At 40.1% G+C, this 18,138-nt stretch overlaps 1 protein-coding gene and 1 pseudogene across 1 annotated transcript; both read right to left on the reverse strand.

Moving 5' to 3' along the window:
• Positions 1 to 5,532: 5,532 nt before the first annotated feature.
• LOC101596677 (spindlin-2) lies at positions 5,533 to 9,566 on the reverse strand. Its single transcript, XM_004670053.2, has 2 exons — positions 9,008 to 9,566; positions 5,533 to 8,288 (listed from the first exon to the last, which is right to left on the reverse strand). Exon 2 carries the CDS (start codon positions 8,284 to 8,286, stop codon positions 7,507 to 7,509), a length of 780 nt encoding a protein of 259 aa, XP_004670110.1. The 5' UTR covers positions 8,287 to 8,288; positions 9,008 to 9,566; the 3' UTR covers positions 5,533 to 7,506.
• Positions 9,567 to 10,937: 1,371 nt separating this feature from the next.
• The window catches only part of LOC101610782, a 40,094-nt pseudogene continuing 32,893 nt past the window's right edge, over positions 10,938 to 18,138 (reverse strand).

An 18,138-nucleotide genomic window follows, 5' to 3' on the forward strand; every position in this document is an offset into this window, starting at 1 on the left:
GTAGGGGTTGATTGTTCTCTGTGTCTATTTCCTTCACCCTTGTGCTGGTACCAGGTTTGCCAAGAAAACAGCACACTTGGTTTCAGCTGGGGCCCTTTTGAGGTATAATGGGGTGGTTCTCTTCTTAGGATCTATGTCTATCTGAAAAAGAGAAGCAGATTCTCTGACAAGAGTAAAGTTAGCACCAGATAAATGTGATAACCATCATTTTTTAGAGAGAATTTAACAGGTGTAGGTCCACTTGTAGCCCACAATCGGTGGGAGCTTGATAATGGAGAGTAGGTTCAATTTTGGATATGGTTCTAACTTGTTTCCCAGCTCCAGCTGTGGAAAACCACTAAACCATTCCTCTAGCCCTCATTTGTTTTCTTAATGCTAACCATTCCAAACAGAGCAAGATGGAATCTCAACGTAATTTAAATTTGCAATTCCCCAATGGCTAAGGATGTTGAACATCTAAAAATATTTATCAACCAGTGGTATCTCCTCCCTTGAGAACTCTTTGTTCAATTCCACAGCCACTGTTTGGGTGGCTGGTTGTCTTGATGCAATTTTTTAAATTCCATGTGTGTTCTAGATATTAATCCTCGGTCATATTTCTTCCCATTCTGTAAGGGTGCCTCTTGACTTGTTTCAGAGTCTCTTTTGCTATACAATAGTTTGCTGGTTTCATGATATCCCATTTGTTGCTTGGGTCCCTTATTTCTGGGGTATCCTAGTCCTATTCTGAAAGTCCTTCCCTATGCTGATGGCTTGGATTGTGCTCCCTTCTTTCTCTTGCTGATTCAGAGTTTCAGGTCTTATATTGCAGTCCTTGATCATTTGTAAGGACTTAATTTTATTCTCTACAAGTAGATATCTAGTTTTCCCAGTACTGTTTGTTGAAAGAGCTGCCTTTTCTCTAACATGGCTATCTGACATCTTTGTAGTCACATGGAATTATCCCTGGATTCTCTACTCCATTCCATTGATTTATATGTCTGTTTCTGTGCCATATCATGTTATTGTTAGTAGTTGGGCTCTGAAATATAACGTGAAATCAGAAAAAAAAGGAATGAAAATACATGATTATATACCAAAGATAGTTTATTATTAGGATCAATAGCAATACTCTGATTTGTCTAGATCCCTAAGCTCTGTTTCCCACAATGTGATGCAAAATGATCCTGTGACATCAACATGCAGTAGCATACATTATAGGAAAGGAATCCTGGGTTTGAAGGAGCTTCATCTTTCAAATATGTACTGATCATGCATTCTCTTTTACTCTATTTTATTTTGCTTTGCTTCTTTACTGGCTGGTTGGGTTTGTTTAATTTACTTATTAGATTCACTTATAGAATATGGGCAAAGCAGTCCAATAATAGCTGTCATCAGGCTAGTGAGGCTGAGAACATAGCAGCAGCTGAATCTGTAAAGCTAGATGCCTTATCAGTCACAATTTGACACTAAAGGCCTGGAAGGTTCCTGGAGAGCCACTGATCTTTAGTCAACATTGGAAGATTTATGAAGCTGGGTTTCAATGTCCACAAAGGATGGCAGAAGGAGAGGAGGTCCACTCACCAGTGAGTAGCCAGGGTAGCCAGGCAAACTGATACTGTTTTTCCTGGAGCTTCCTTATATATTGCCTGCCACTGGAACATCTGCCCCTTTAGGAGAAGGACTTCCTCCTCTGTTAATCCATCCTGGAAATTCCTTCCAAAATACTTGTCTCTTACTTGATTCCTAATCTGATGAAATTGGCAGTAGAATTTAACCTTCAGAGGATTCCCGAATCCTCTCTATAAACTTGCTTATACGCTTTGCATATCTGTTTGTATGTGATCATATGTAATGCTAACTTGCATTTTCTTTATTCTTGATGAAACTTATTTGGTTGACAAACATTTATTGACTATCTAATATATTCCAGGTATTCACAAGTATATCAGGGAACAGAAATGAAGAAAACTCATGCATTTTCAGGACCTTATGTTGTGGAAAGAAAAATAGCAAACGTTTTAGTTAATTAAGTCATACAGTACACTAAAAGGTAATGTATAATATTGAGGTGTAGTAGAGGAGTTCATGCTTATGGAGCTTATAGTCTACTGCCCTTATGATTTATAATAAAACTTTATTTAAAATTGACATAATCTATTCACTCCACCCTCTTTTATTCCCCTGCAACCCTTTCCACAGAACACCCTCTTCTTTCCTACTTCTTTCTTCTCTTCTGTTTTCATACATTTTTAGGCCCTCCTCTATCACCACCTACATCCTGTCAGTGGGCCCAATGTGACACAGGTCATGTGTAGGTATAAATAGCCACTATGAGGTCATGAATACAATGATCACTATTCTTTTCACCACCTCATCTCCTGTAGTTTGACGATGTTATAGAGATGCTTATTTAGCTCTGAATACTCAACTGTCACTTCTCATTGCTTTGAAGAGATGTTTTATTCCTAGCAGTAACCATCTTTGGAAAAGAGAAACTTCTCTAAGTAAAACTGAAAGCCACACTAATATGTGGGCATAAACAAACATTAAGAGGGCAATTTGTTGGATATAATATATCCATGTAGCTAAACCGCAGCAGTACCTTCCCTCCTAGGGCTTATGACCTTAACAGCAATAGGCTTCTGATTAGGGTTTCAGTTTCAGGCATGAATTCATTCCCGTGGAGCAGGCCTTAAATCCAACCTAAGAGCTATTTGTTACTCCCATCACAGATATGTCACTATTGCACTAGTGGGCACATCTTGCCTACTTGACCAGTTGTGTAGCTTTCAGGGTCTTCTGCTGGTTAATACCACTGATTACTTTAGCACTAGGACTGCTAGTGAACAGGGAGGAGGCTGCTAGCTCAGTTCTAGCTTGATTTCTATATACCCTTCAACTGAAGCATGTAGTGTCTTTAGCAACATGTTCTTACAACATAGTTCTGGCAAACAATCAGGAGACTTGGCAATAGTCTGCATTGTTTTGGGGACCTCGGGGCCTTCCTTGACCAACAACTCATTGGGAGATATTCCACCTCTAGCACTGAAAATTTCTTATAATAACCTATGGCTTCTGGCCTCAATATTAACCACAGCATACTTCTTCCCAACCTCTGATTGTGTTTTTAAACTTTTATATTTTTAATTAGCTAACAAAGAAGTAGGTTTTCATATGGCTTATTCACATAATTCATTTTGATTAGCTCTCTTCCTACTCTCTCCTTTCTTCCATCCCTCTCTCCTGACCCTACTTAGACTATTCTACCACAGGTAGTCTACTGCTTTTTTAATTGTTTATTCACAACTTTTGTCCAGTTTTATGCAAACTATCTGTACCTTACAAGCTATTCATTTATTTCACTCATTGTGTCTATCTTAGTTGCCATTCTAGTCATATTTTCTCTACATTTTGATATCTTTTGTAATTAGGAAGTTCTATATTATATTTTAATTATGTTCATCAAACTTTCCTCCATGATAGGTTTGTTTGGAGTTTTAGGTCTTTCCAATTCCTGAGCTCAAAAATAAATATTCCATATTACCTAACAATGTATGCTACATGTTTTATACGTTTTGCTTTCCTTTTCTTCTTCTATTTTTTTTTTTCGAGGTATGGTCTCAAACTAGACCAGGCTGACCTGGAATTCACTATGTAGTCTCAGCATGGCCTCAAACCCATGGTGATCCTCCTACCTCTGCCTCCCGAGTGCTGGGATTAAAGGCGTGCATCACTATGCCTGGTCATTTTGTGTTTCTTATATGAGTATAAATGTAATGTTTTTGAATTTCATTTTTTGTTTGTAAGGTATAAGGGGATTTTTATTTTAGTCATATGGATGATAAATTAATTCAGCAACATTTATTAGGTAGACTAATTTTCATTAATCACATGAAAAGTCACTTCTACTATGACACAAACTTGCTGTGTAAATGTCTTTTAGATCACTTAATATGTTCTACTCTTATAATTGATTTCCCTGGCTTAATCTGCTAATGTTGACAGATTATTCTCTGGAGTTGCCAAAGTGATCCTGTTAAACTATAAGACAAAACATGTCTATTTTGCTTTAAACATCTGCATGGTTTTCTCTTTTGAAAAAAAATAAACTATTTTATCTATTTATTTGCCAGAAGAAAGATAGAAATGAAAGTGGGGGAGAGAGAATGGGTATATCTGGGCCTCTTGGCACTGCAAATGAACTCTAGATCTAGTTAAGCACCACTTTGTGCATGTGGCTTTATGTGGATACTGGGGAATTGAACCTGAGTACACAGGCTTTACAAGAAAGTGCCCTAAACTGTTGGGCCCTCTCTTCAGCCCTATATTCCTCTTTTTTTCCATGTAAAAGGCACAATACATTCTAGAGACTGCAAACTGCAGAGCTCTAGGGTCTCTGAGTCTCCCTTTCCCCCTGTCCTCTATGCAGTCACTGCCTGCAGTTCTCCAGCGGGCTCTCTCAGATCCAGCCATGCTGCCTTCCTGTCCTCACACATGGGGCCTCTTCTCTGGCCATGGGCTCAGCATATTGAAAGTGCATTCACCCTGACTGGGACAAGGCCAGTTCTCCCAGCAACTTTCAGTCTTTACTCAAAAGGCAAGTGGTGAAAAGAATTTCCTTCTTGGAATTGCACTTCTCTAACACTTGCTTTACTGTTTTCCTCCTTAGCACTTATCAACATGAACATACTTTAGATGTACTTATGCATCCTGGATACTGCCTGCTCACACACTAAAATGAAGGCTCCATGAGCATAGGAACTTTATTGCTTGCTTCGTTTGCTCACTACTGTATCATCAGTACCTATGTCTCAATGAGTGCCTGGCAGAGATGACCTAAGGTATCTATTTGTGGGATGAAAGTAAAAGCAAGGAACTGGAAGGAAATGGGGTCAAAGTACAAACAGATTCTCATGGGTCTACACATAAAGTTATAAATGCAAACATTTCCAGGGAACAAATGTGCAGGACAACTGTGAGAGTGGACAACTGTAATATTCTGAGCCTACAATGGGTTGAACACTTTCTTAGACAAAACTGCCTGTATCCTTGTTGGAATGTGAGATATAATCATTTATACATGGTTTCATTTGACTTTCAGCAGAAGCCAGATATACATATATATTATAAGAACTCTCCCCAAAAGGTCCAAGCTACCTAATTTGAGATAGAAAACAATTAAAACACAAAGAAGAAATAAAGCATGGGACTAGTTAAAATTGGTTCCTGGGTGGCCTAAGGTGTTGACTGGGCAAAATCATGGAATATATGAAGGAAAATTAAATCCTACTGTGGTGAGGTGAGATTGCTTTGTGTGACTCTTGAAACAGACCGCCTCAGGTCAATATTGGGTGGAAAGAATGACACTTACCATCAGTTTGTTGTTTCCCTGTCATTTACAGAGTTAGGACTATCTAGTCAGTGGTGACTGAGTAGCACTCTTTGGATAGAAGTAATTTAATAAAGGGCAGGGTGAAGAAACCAGAGAAAGCATTTTGAGAGACACTTCAGGAAGACAGGGTAGAGATTAGGTAAAGACAAAGAGAAGAATCATAGTTGTGAGGAACTTTATTGCAAATGCCACTTCTCCCCACCAACCACAACCCTTCCACATGGCAATATACAGCTGAAGAAACTATACAAAGTCACATTTCCTGGCCCTGCTGCCCATGACATCTATATTACCTGGAAACAAATAGTTACACAAACTTCCATCATAGCTCTCATGAGTTTAATGGGATCCATGGCAATATTCATCAAGTGCCAGCAGGGAGAAGTGAGGAGTCATGGCCTTTGGGAGAGGGGGGTTCTAGCTAGAATGGGGCTCCAAGAGGGTGAGGGTCTCCTTTGGTAGTACACTGGATGGAGCCACCTACAGGTTTCAGGCAACTGCTGACATTAGCTCTCTCCACATCATTGAGAGACATGAAGCTCAATCATCAGATGCCTAGGAAGACAAAGGATATTCCAGCAGGATGAAGAACAGTGATAAGTCCTCTATACCAGGGCTTTGTAGGACTCCATTTATTCCAGATAAAATATATTCCAAACTCATGATGCCATAATTTATAAGTTCTGAGAACCTCAGTAATTCATTCTCCAAACATATTGTTCATTCACAATAACGGAAATGAATCATAACCTTCTGGTCCTAGATTTACTATTTTGAGGCTTCTCTAAATACAAGGAGGCAGCCTTCAGGCTAGAGGTTATAAAGCACCATATTCGTTTTGCTTGAGAGTTGAGGTTCTGCTTGTCAGTTGTGGCACAAACAGCCTGAAATAAAAAGTCTTACAGGTGTAAACTTTCCTCTTGATTTGCTTATCTGAGTTATCTTTGTCAAAATGCCCTTCTGAGAAGGAAGATGCACTCACCGGCAAGGGTGGCCACATACTGCTTTTTCACAGAATCTCTTTATATATAGAATACTGCCAGAAGGGTTGTCCAATCTGAATGAGGGTTTTACCCCCTCAGTTTACCATCACAGATTCTACTCAAGAGGCATGTCACTAGCTTGATTCCCGATCCAATCAATTTGACAACAGATACCAAGATATTTTAGCATATGCAAATTAATCAACATAATACAGCACATAAACAGAATCAAGGACAATAATCACAAGATTATCTCAATACATAAAGTGTCTGACAAAATGTATCCATGTTATCTTCATCAAAATACCCTTCTAAGGAGCTTCTACTACATCTATATTCTTTAACAATAGACAATACCTTTGTGAATGGAGTCAAGAAGGTCAATGCAGATACTGCTGGAAGTTCAGCTTTCCAGGAACTTCCCATCTATCCTAGTTCTCACAAAACACACCCTTTTTTTCTGAATACTCATTCATGCCTTCTTCCTGGTATTCATTTTTTTTTTTTTCCTCAGCGCCATCCATGCTTCTCCTTTATGTATCATTTAGTCTCTGCCCAGATCACTGTCAACTTGATCTTTCTTATACTTATCCTGGATCTTTTCTAAGTTTCTTTGTGTCCCTTTATGCTACATTTAATCTATTTGCTCCTAAGCCCCAAGATATCACTCTGTTATACTTTTCTCCCTTCCCAATTGTATGCTTCTCCCTTTAACTTTATTCCTCCTCCAAGGAGCCTCATTTCTAGACCTTCTCCACCTCTTCCTTAGCAGTCACTTCTTCCTGTTCCCTCCCCACACCCCATTTACAGTTCTTTCCCCTCCCCTCAGACCAGATCAGCTAAGTATAATTCCATTTTTACATGAATGATTATGATACTAGATGCCCTTTATTTACAGGCTGAATTTACAGCTGTTCCTTCCTTTCATGTCCCATTCACCAAATACATCAAATCTTTTCCACAAGACTAAATGTTTACATACAACATGTCAAGTCCATATATTTGTATTTTTCAGAACAAAACAACTGTTATGCTGGCAAAGCTATTGGGTTATCACAGACCCTTAGCCTTCTAAAACACTGAAAAATTAACATTCTTTGCACAACTACAAATTATACATTTGCTTCCCCATCCTTTGCACATTTTACTCTAACAGGTCTTTTTCACCAAATCATAGACATAAATATGGAAATCATCATCAAACTTGATGAAATACACAGAAGGCTTGGCTTTAACTTGGTGAATGACCTTGCCCGTCCTTTTGGAGCCATCTTCTTTGGTATACTCCACATGTTTACCTATCAGGCCATCTATTACACCTTCTGGCTCTCTGTCTGCCGGAGGAGGCTCACTGGACTGTGGCATGATACGGAGGTCCCCTTCTTTATAATCATCTAGAAGCTGGTACATGTACAGCACAGGGTCTTTCTCATAGGTAATATAAAACCAGGCCTTCATGATAGGCGCTTGGGCAAGGACCATCCCCCTCCATTCATCCTTAGAACCATGCTCACCCTCAAACATATGTTCCACTGCTTTGCCAATTATGGTGTTTGCAAGGCGCACATCTCTGACTCGAGAAAATGGCACCTTATCAGGAAGGATTTTAAGCTTTAAAATCCTTTCATCTCTGTGAAGTTCCAGTCCATAGACACAGTCTATTCCATCATATTTCACCAGGTAAAGAGAGGGGTTTATAGGCACCTGATCCAGTACGGTTCCTTTCCACTGGGTGATGGGTTCATCTCCTTCCTTCCATCCATGAGAAATCCTGCAGCCCACGAGGTTCCTGTGGGACTGGCTCGAGGGTCTGCCCCTTTGCTTCTTTAGAGAAGTCTTTTTCTTTCTCATGGTTGTAGATCCAATGTGGTGACCTACAGCTTCCCTTGTTTTCTGTCTTGCAGCTGCCTTTTTGTGAGGGGTCTTCATACCTGCAAAGGGATAAGAGAGGCTAGGGAGAACACGCTATGTAATATTAAGATGAATTGGTTTTCTGTATTGGAAAGTTCCTATGCACTCACTATACCACTGCATAAGTTATTCATATGTGTCTAGTAGCAGTGTTATATATCATGACACTCTTGGATAAATGCCTGCAGTACCCTCTTCTGAGTCCTGTTTGGCTACACAGAAGAGCTAGAGAAAAGGTGGCTGGAGAAGTCACAGTATTTGAGACTCAAGCAAGAGACAGCTGGCTCCTCTATTTCCTAACTCACTGCTACCACTCTAGTTGCCTCCTCTACAGTCCCCATTTCGAGTCCCAATCTTATGTCTCTGTATCCATGCATGCCATTACCATGTCTCCTGCCCAAATGTCCTTTGCTATTCATTTGTTCTTTCCGCTCATGCTCATCCCTGCTGCTGCGTGTGGTTTACTTCTTCATATCTCTTGCTCGCAATGCCCATTCCCTCATCCATCTCTCTCTCTCTCTCTCTCTCTCTCTCTCTCTCTCTCTCTCTCTCTCTCTCTCTCTCTCTCTCTCTCTCTCTCTCTCGCCACCTTTGTATACCATCGCTGATGTTCCTTGCTCCCTGCCCCGCCCCCAAATCTCGTATCCCAGTTTCCCTACCTCAAATCTTAGCACTCCCTCCAATTTTCCTGCCAAGTACAGATCCGCCCCCATTCTCTGGCACCCAGTCCAGCGCTCACCTCACTAAGGTCTGGGTTCGCAGTACTCACGTGCCCAAATAGGACACAACACTATTGCCTCCGCTGCAAGCTGCGGGTGAAGGATGATCTGCAAGCGGCCAGCGGAAAGAGTGCTTGCAAGAAGGGGAGGATTCTGAGACAAGGAGCTTATCTCGGAGAGCAGCGCAGCAGGGGACGAAGGCACCGACGAAGTCCCCAGCGGTGGGATCCCTAGTCCTCTGCCTCGGTGTCTGAGGCAGCAGCACCTGGACCACATAGAGCTTCCACTACCCGCGGCTCCGGCCGCCGCAGTCTCCTCCCTCTTTTCCTAGCGTAGCTTCCTGCCCCGCGAGAGGCCGCCCCTTCCTGCCAAACACCGATCGGCAACCTCCACTCCCATTCCACACCACCGTTCTAGGTGCGGGATGCATTAACGCACTCGGGTTCCGGTCCCTTCCTCCAAATTAGAAGCGAGGGGCCCACAAAACACCTCTCCCTTACCGCCTAGAATCCCCTCCTTCAGTTCAGGGTCCCCGGGTTCCGCACCCCCACCTCCAACTGCACGTTTCAGAGCCCTAAATCCCATCTGCTTTCCATCTTTCAGGAATTCGCCGTTTCCTTTACCCTGTGCCCTCACGGAGTTCTTTATATGCAAAACCCTGTCTTTGCTGTCATTGAAGGGAAGTGAAGCTAGGGGGAGAGAAATGCCCTGATGTTCAGTGCAATCTGTCCTTTTGATCTGGCTTATATATAAATTTTGCTGATTTCTCATTTTGAGGGTACTTTCCCATTTTTTATTTCCCTTAATAATTGCATGCACATTGTGAGAAACGTGTAAAATACAGCAAAGCACTTGAAGAAAATCAACTTCACCTGTTTCCCATTCTCCTTGCCTCAGCAAAACACGGGTCCTCATATTTCCTTTGCTTTTTCTCTGCTCTGAACAAATCTTGGATCATTTATGCAAACTCGGTTGCTAAACATTATATATAAAAAATTTTAGTATATTTTCAAAAATACAAAAATATGTAGCAATATTAAAAGTACTAAATATTCTTCAGAATTAAACATTTTTAAGCTTTTAAAATTAGAAAGAAAACCATCAATAGGATGTAACTCTTTTATTCTCTAGCACAGATTCTGTTCCCTTGTCCCCCTCTAAGGATAAAAATTTTGCATACAAAGATTCTTAGGATACACACACTATTAAGGATATGCATATTTACAACTGAATATGTGAATTTTATTTCCTAAAATATTTTAAGTATAGCTCATGAAAGATAAGTTCTTCATACTGTAACAAAAGTAAGAATTCTCGAGCCAGTTGTGGTGGCGCACGCCTTTAATCCCAGCACTCGGGAGGCAGAGGTAGGAGGATTGCTATGAGTTCAAAGCCACCCTGAGACTACATAGTGAATTCCAGGCCAGCCTGGGCTAGAGCAACTCCCTACCTTGAAAAAACAAAACCAAACCAAAAATTATATTTCTCTTCAGTGGCCTAAACCAGTGATATTTTAATTGAGAACTTTATTGTATGAACATCTTGCATATTGGTCATATCCCTAATCTTGTAATACTCTCATATTCCAGCTCCCCCACCTGCAGAATACACCTCCCCACCCTGTGGCTCTTACATCCTTTCTACAGCCCTCTCCCACAATGTTTCTTGAGCCTTGAAGGGCATGTTATAAGCCTTCCTTAGTTACCTACATTTCCTATTTTTTAAAAAAATATTATTTATTTATTTAAGAGAGAGAAGGGAAGAGGCAAAGAGAAAAAGAGAATGGGTGCACCAGGGCCTCCAGCCACTTCAAACGAACTCCAGACATGTGTCCCCTTGTGTATCTGGCTTATGTGGGTCCTGGGGAGTCAAACCGGGGTCCTTAGGCTTTGCAGGCAAACTCCTTAACCGCTGAGCCATTTCCCCAGCCTACATTTTCCATTTTGATTCTCAGTGTTTGGTGCTATCTCCATGGAGAACGTTCTCCAGCTTGCACTGAGAAGAGCTCTCATACTTCATCTGCCACTTCCTTTGTAATGTTTCCTGGCCCTTGGTAGGTGTGATAGAGAGGACTTGTCTCAGGCTAGGCAGGCAGCTTTCTTCTTTCATTGTCATACTGATGGGTTTTGGTTCTCCCCAGTATTTGCTGCCATCTATAAAAATCAGATTTTCTAACTAAGAATGAGAGAATCATGGAACAAAGGGGATAAACATAGATGCTTAGAGCACTTTTTGTTTGTTGGATTTGTTTTGTTTTTCGAGGTAAGGTCTCACTCTGGCCCAGGCTGACCTGGAATTCACTATGTAGCCTCAGGGTGACCTCAAACTCATGGTGATCCTCCTACCTCTGCCCCCCAAGTGCTAGGATTAAAGGTATGTGCCACCACACCTGGATAAGAGGACATTTTGATGGGTGTATCCTCTCCCTTTTATCAAAGAGTAGTGAAACCATCCCTCTAGGGTTTATGACCTTCCAAACCACAGGCTTGGCTCTCACTACCAAATGGGCATCACATACAATCAGAGAGCAGTTGATTACCAACATATCCTCTGTGCCACTATTGCACTATTGTGTACACCTTACCTGGCTGCTTATTCACACTGTTGGTGAGCATTATCCCCCAGCAGCTCACATACTACTTTCTAGCACTATGAGGTCTAGGTAGCAGGAAGCTGGCTTCCATCTCAGTTCCAACACGATCTCCCAATGCTCTGTGACCACAGCCTGTGGCATCTTTAGCCATAGGGTCATACCAGTTAGACATAGTGTATAACCAAGTTCTTTTGCAATAACCTGCATTGTTTTGGGAAGCTTCATGGGCCTCCCTGACCAACAGCTCACTGTGGAAGGCAGTTTTGGCACTAGAGTTAACCAACAATAGCCTATGTGTTCCCCCCCCCCCATGGGAGGATGGGATTTATTTTGGCTTACTATCTCAAGGAGAAGTTTCATGAAGGCAGAAGAAAGCATGGCAGGAGGTGAGGCTGGACATCATCTCTGCCACAGCTTTCTCCACTCTTACAAGATGTTTCTGCCCAAATTATCCCTCCCCTTTCATATATATATATATATATATATATATATATTTTACTGACAAGTTCCATAATTATAGACAATAAACCATGGCAATTCCCCCCAACACACACTTTCTCCTTTGCAACTTCACTTTCCATCATGTCAAAATTGAATTTTTTTTCTTAAGCAGGATATCACTATAGCCCAAGCTGGCCTGGAATTCACTATGTAGTCTCAGACTGGCTTCAAATTCACAGTGATCCACCTACCTCTGCTTTCTGAGTGCTGGAATTAAAGGCATGCATCACCACGCCCAGCAAGAGTTATATATATTAATTAGTTAACTAAGAGGCAGGTTCTTTTTAATTTTTTTTATTAGTTTTCTATTCAGGAAATACAGGCAGTTTGGTACCATTATCAGGCTCATCCGTGACCTACCCCCTCCCCATTGGCCCCTCCTTGTTAAGGTAGATGTGTCATGCCTTGTGGAGTTAGCCCACAGTTGTTGGTCTGATAAATGTCTCAAGGCAGGTTTCTATTGTATTGATTTATGCCACCTTTAGTTTTGTGTACCTCTCCCTTCCACACCCTGTCATACACCAGTTACCCCAGCCCTTTCACCCCCTCCAACATGTCCTTCCACTTGGCTGCCAAGTATCCCCTCCTCTCATCCCTCCCTGCTTCCCCTCTCTCCAACCACATTCTAAATACATTACTAATATTACTGATCCTTATTTCACTTATAAGCAAATCAAAGTATCCCACATTAGGATCCACATATGATAGAGATGTTTGTCTTTCTGGGGCCTGTGTATCACTTAATATGATTTTTTCCAGGTCCATCCATTTTCCTGTAAATTTTGTTCCATTATTCCTTACTGTTGAATATAATTCCATTACATATATGTACCATAATTTCATTATTCATTCATCAATTTATGAGCATCTGGGCTGATCCCATTTCCTACCTATTGTGGACAGCGTAGCAAAAACATGGCTGAGCAAGTATTTCTATAGTAGAGTCTTTAGGGTATATGCCTAGGAGTGGTTTCACTGGTTCAAATAGTAGATCTATTTTTAGGGTTTTAGTTTTTGGCCTTTTAAATGTATATTCTTCCTCTAGCCCAGAATGACCTGGATTCACTATGTAGTCTCAGGGTGGCTTTGAACTTACAGCGGTCTTCCTACCTCTGCCTTCCTAGTGCTGGGATTAAAGTTAGGTACAGCCACTCCAGGCAGTTTTTAGATTTTTGGGGAGCCTCTGTACTGATTTCCATAGTGGCTGTAAGAGTTTGCACTCCCACCAATAGTAGATCAATGATTTTCTTATCTGACACCCTTATCAGAATTTGTTGGCTGATTTTTTTTTTTTTTTTTTGGTGATAACCATCCTGACAGGAATGAGAAAAATCTCAAACTAGTTGTAATTTGCCTTTCTTTGGTGGCTAAAGATATTAAAAGTCTTTTTTGAGGTAGGGTATCACTCTAGCCCAGGCTGACTTGGATCTCATTCTGTAGTCCCAGGCTAGCCTCAGACTCACAGCGATCCTCCTACTTCTGCCTTGTGAGTGCTGGGATTAAAGGTGTGCACCATCACACTGGCTTAAACATCTTTTTAGATGTTTACTGCTCATTTGTATTTTTCCTATGAGAACTCTGTGTTCACTTCCATGCTCCAATTTTTGAGTTGGTTACTTGGTTTATTTTAAATATATATTTACAAGGAGAGAGAGAGGGAGAGAGAGAGAAAATGGGTGTGTGTTAGGGCCACTAGCTACCGCAAATGAGCTCCAGGTGCATACATCAATTTGTGCTTCTGGCTTTACCTGGGTACTGGGAAATAGAATTCAGGTCATTAGAAATTGTAGGCAAGTGCCTTAACTGTTGAGCCATATCTCCAGCCCTTGATTTTTCTTTTATTGCCTAGTTTTTTTTTTTAAAGTTATTTGTGTGTTCTAGACAGTAAACCTTTGTTGGATGTATAATTGGTGAAGATTTTCTCCCATTCTGCAGGTTGTCAGTTGATTCTGTTGATAGTTTGCTTCGCTCTGCAATAGCTTTTTAGTTTCATGAGATCTCAATGTACTGGGATCTTATTCAGAAAGCCTTTCCCTCTGCCTATATCATTTTAGAATTTTGGATCTCATATTGAGGTGTTTGATACATGTGGAGTTGATTTTTTTTTTTTTTGCAGGATGAGACTAGAGGGTCTAGATCAATTTTTCCAGATAAACTGAGGTTTAGGGAGATAGCTCTGTTTTTATTTTTGTGGATTTTGTTTTCCTTTTTGACCCAATATACTATACAACTGATAAAAAATGTAACAGCTCTCCATTTTGTAAAACTAACATTGTACTTAGCCTTACTGAGCATATCTTTCCTAAGTAGATAAATCAAATCTGAAGGATATTAAAGAAAAGTCTTCTTTCTTGATGATCAACTTACAAGGAAGCCTCACACAGAATGGTGACATGCCTTATAAGTGGAACTACTATAGAGAATGCATATATACTTTTGAGCTGTCAAATAATACATTCAATTATCCATTTAGCTGATGAGCATGTGGTTCATTCCCATATTTCATTCGTGCAAAAGCACAGTTAATAAGCCAGGCTTGGTTGTGCATGCCTTCAATTCCAGCACTCGGGAGGCAGAGGTAGGAGGATGGCCATGAGTTCGAGGCCACCCTGAGACTACATAGTAAATTCCAGGTCAGTCTGGGCTAGAGTGAGACCCTACCTCATAAAACCAAAAACCAAAAACACAGTTAATAAATACTTTTGTACTTTCTTTAGAGTAAGTTCTCGAACAACAAATACTGAGTTGTAAGTATAAGCATGCTAAATTTTCTAAATCCATTCTTAAGCCTATTCAACAAAGGCTGTTGCTAAGGTGTTGTTTCAATTGACTATGCCAAATGATATATTCAAGATAAATGCACACCCTGTTCCCCACATGACTGAACTTTTGATATTTTCAAATTTTATTTTTAGCACAGGTCAAATTACTGAATGTAGAATAGCAGTACAGGCAGGGCAGTTCAGAGTTGTTAGGCAAAAGCCTGGACTGACAACTCTAACAAGCCAGACTCACCACGTGTCCCCATTATACCAATTAAAAAGAAAAGTTAATAATGGAAAACACAGAGAGATTTACTCAGTGTGGTCACATTGGGAAGATAAGCAGATAAAACAGTCCAGTGACCCTGCATCCATCTTTGGAGTGTTAACATGAGCTTTAGGTTTAAATAGAGGAGCAACTGGGTCAGGGGCTATAAGTGTGCATAATGAAACAGTCCTGGTTAAGGTGTGGTATGGTTGACCATTGTCTTAGTTCTGGTTCTGCAAAGTGACCCAAAGAAGGCCTATGGCTGTCATTATTGGAGATGGTCAATTATTTTAAAAATATTTTTAAATTTTTATTTATTTAGTTTTGAGAGAGAGGCAGAAAGAGAGAAAGAGAATGGGTACACGAAGGCCACCAGCTGCTGCAAACAAACTCCAGATGTATGTGTCACCTTGTGCATCTGGCTTACTTGGGCTCTGGAGAATTGAACCTGGGATTTTTGGCTTTGCAGGCAAACAAGCACGTCAACCGCTATGCCATCTCTCCAGCCAGAGATGATCAAATTGGTTCCTACAAGATTATTTCTGCTCCAGGGTGCATGCCTCTACAACTGTCATCATTTAAGAGTATGTCTAGTCTATGAGATTTTCTTTTTCCTGGAAGCCAAGGTGACTCAAAAATAATGGTCAGGGATAATGACTTTTTTTGTGCATGCAGCCAAAGTTAAAAAGAAATGAGGTAAAGGTACAGATGTCAGACTTTCATCCTGTATTTAGTTACCCTGTGGGCCCAAGTGAGGAGCCAGTGCCTCTTAGCAAAAGAAGCCTCGAAGTGCCTGCATTTATCCATTTATATTTTCTGAGTGCTAGTGAACTTGAACTTATTTTCCTGTTTAGTTTGGCTATTTAGTATTCCAATTTCACAAGATAGTTTCATATTTTGGCATTGTTTACTTTTTATCATTTAGTAATATATTTGCATATTGCTATCCCTGAATTTGGCAACTTTCATGCATTTTATTTAAAATTTTCTTATTTTATCTAAAATTATCATTTGCTTGCAAAGCCTGCTGACTTTGGTTCAATTTTCCATCACACATGTAAAGCCAGATGCAGAATAGTGTGTGAACCTTGAGTTTGTTTGTAGTATTAAGAGGCCCTGGTATCAATATTCTTACTCTCCTTCTCAAATAAATAAATTTAAATATTTTAATAACAAAACAATTTTTTATTATTAAAATATTTTAATAATAAAATAAATTTTTATTTTAAAATGACACATCAAAGTCTGGAATCCATTATATGCTTAATTTATAATAAGATGAGTATTGTCAATTACAGTTGGGTTAATTCCATAGTCATTATAATTGTTTTGAATTTGCTATCTAGCTTTCTTTACTTACATACTGATAGAAAATATATATTGCTTATAATTGAGTATGCTATGCTATTACATTTGAATGTAACTTTTATATTGCATACCACTCAAATAAAAAAATAATATAATCCATTGAACTATAATAATCTGTGAATTGTAAGACATATATAATTTCAAAGATGATAAAATGTGAAAAAAAATTTAAAAATGAAAAGGAGAACAAAAAGAATATAAATAATTTTAGTTATAAATTAAGCCTTGTTGTTCTTATTCTTTGTGAATTGCTTATTTTATGTCATGCTATACTTTTCTGGCTTATTGCCATCAAAACATTCAGTCTGGAGAGATGGCTTAGTGTTCAAGGCACTTGCTTGTGAAGCCTGAGGACCCATGTTCAACTCTCCAGATCCCACGTAAACCAGAAGCACAAAGGTGAGGCAAGCACAAGGTTACACATGCCCACTAGGTTTTACAAATGTCTGGAGTGAGAACTCATTGACTGGGGCCCTGGCACATCAATTTTCTCTCTCTCTCTATCAAATTAAAAATATAAAAATTAGGGCTTGAGAAATGGCTTAGCCGTTAAGCTCTTGCCTGTGAAGCCTAAGGACCCTGGTTCAAGTCTCGATTCCCCAGTACACACGTCAGCCAGATGCAAAGGCTAGAGCAAGCATCTGGAGTTCATCTGCAGTGCCTGGAGGACCTGATGAGCCCATTGTCTCTCTCTCCTCTCCCTTTTACTCTCTGTCACTCTTTATTTATTTATTTTTGTTTATTTGAAAGCGACAGACAGAAAGAGAGAGAGAGAGAGAGAGAGAGAGAGAGAGAGAGAGAGAGAGAGAGAATGGGCATGCCAGGGCCTCCAGCCACTGCAAACAAACTCCAGATGCGTGTGCCCCCTTGTGCATCTGGCTAATTTGGGTCCTGGGGAATCGAGCCTTGAACCAGGGTCCTTAGGCTTCACAGCCAAGCGCTTAACCGCTAAGCCACCTCTCCAGCCCTCTGTCACTCTTAAATAAATAAAAACAAACAAACAAATATAAAAATTAAAATTAAAAATTAAAAATATCTTCTGCAAGGCCTGGTGGAACACCAGATTCTAGTGCCAGCTACAGAAGAGGTTGAGAAAAAGGAGTGCACATTCAAGACCTGTCTGAGAGTGATCTCATAGCCTGGCAACTTAATGAGTCCCTGTCTCAACAAAAAAGTAAAAAGAAGTATGAGGATATACCTCAGTTGTAGAGCACTTGCTTAACATGCATGAGGCCCTAGTTTTAATCCTTAGTACCATATGAAAATGCACACACACAAATACCCTCTCCTGACCTCAATTACCCTTTCAGTTCTACTTCATTTCCTACTTTCCATTACAACAGAACTCATTGAAAGAATTGTCTCTTCCTATATCTCCCACTGACTTTTGTGCAAGGAGTGAGATCAGGGTCAAGTGTCAATCTTCTCCATATAGATATCCAGTTTCCCCAGCATCATTTATTTAAGTGGTTGTGCTATCACTAGCGTTTGTTTTTGATACCTTTATTGAAATCAGTTGGCTACAGATGTGTAGTTTTATTTCTGGAATTTCTAGTTATTTCCATTGTTTTGTGTCTGCTTCTGTGAAAATGTCATGCTGGGTTTATTAGTAAAGCTTTGTAGTATGTTTTGTAATAAGGCATTGTGATATCTTTGGTT

The sequence above is a fragment of the Jaculus jaculus genome, chromosome X (genome assembly GCF_020740685.1).
Source record: "Jaculus jaculus isolate mJacJac1 chromosome X, mJacJac1.mat.Y.cur, whole genome shotgun sequence".
Lineage (NCBI taxonomy): Eukaryota > Metazoa > Chordata > Mammalia > Rodentia > Dipodidae > Jaculus > Jaculus jaculus.

Excerpts from the sequence above, each read along its gene's own strand:
- LOC101596677 (XM_004670053.2), bottom strand. The coding sequence starts at position 8,286 with ATGAAGACCCCTCACAAAAAGGCAGCTGCAAGACAGAAAACAAGGGAA.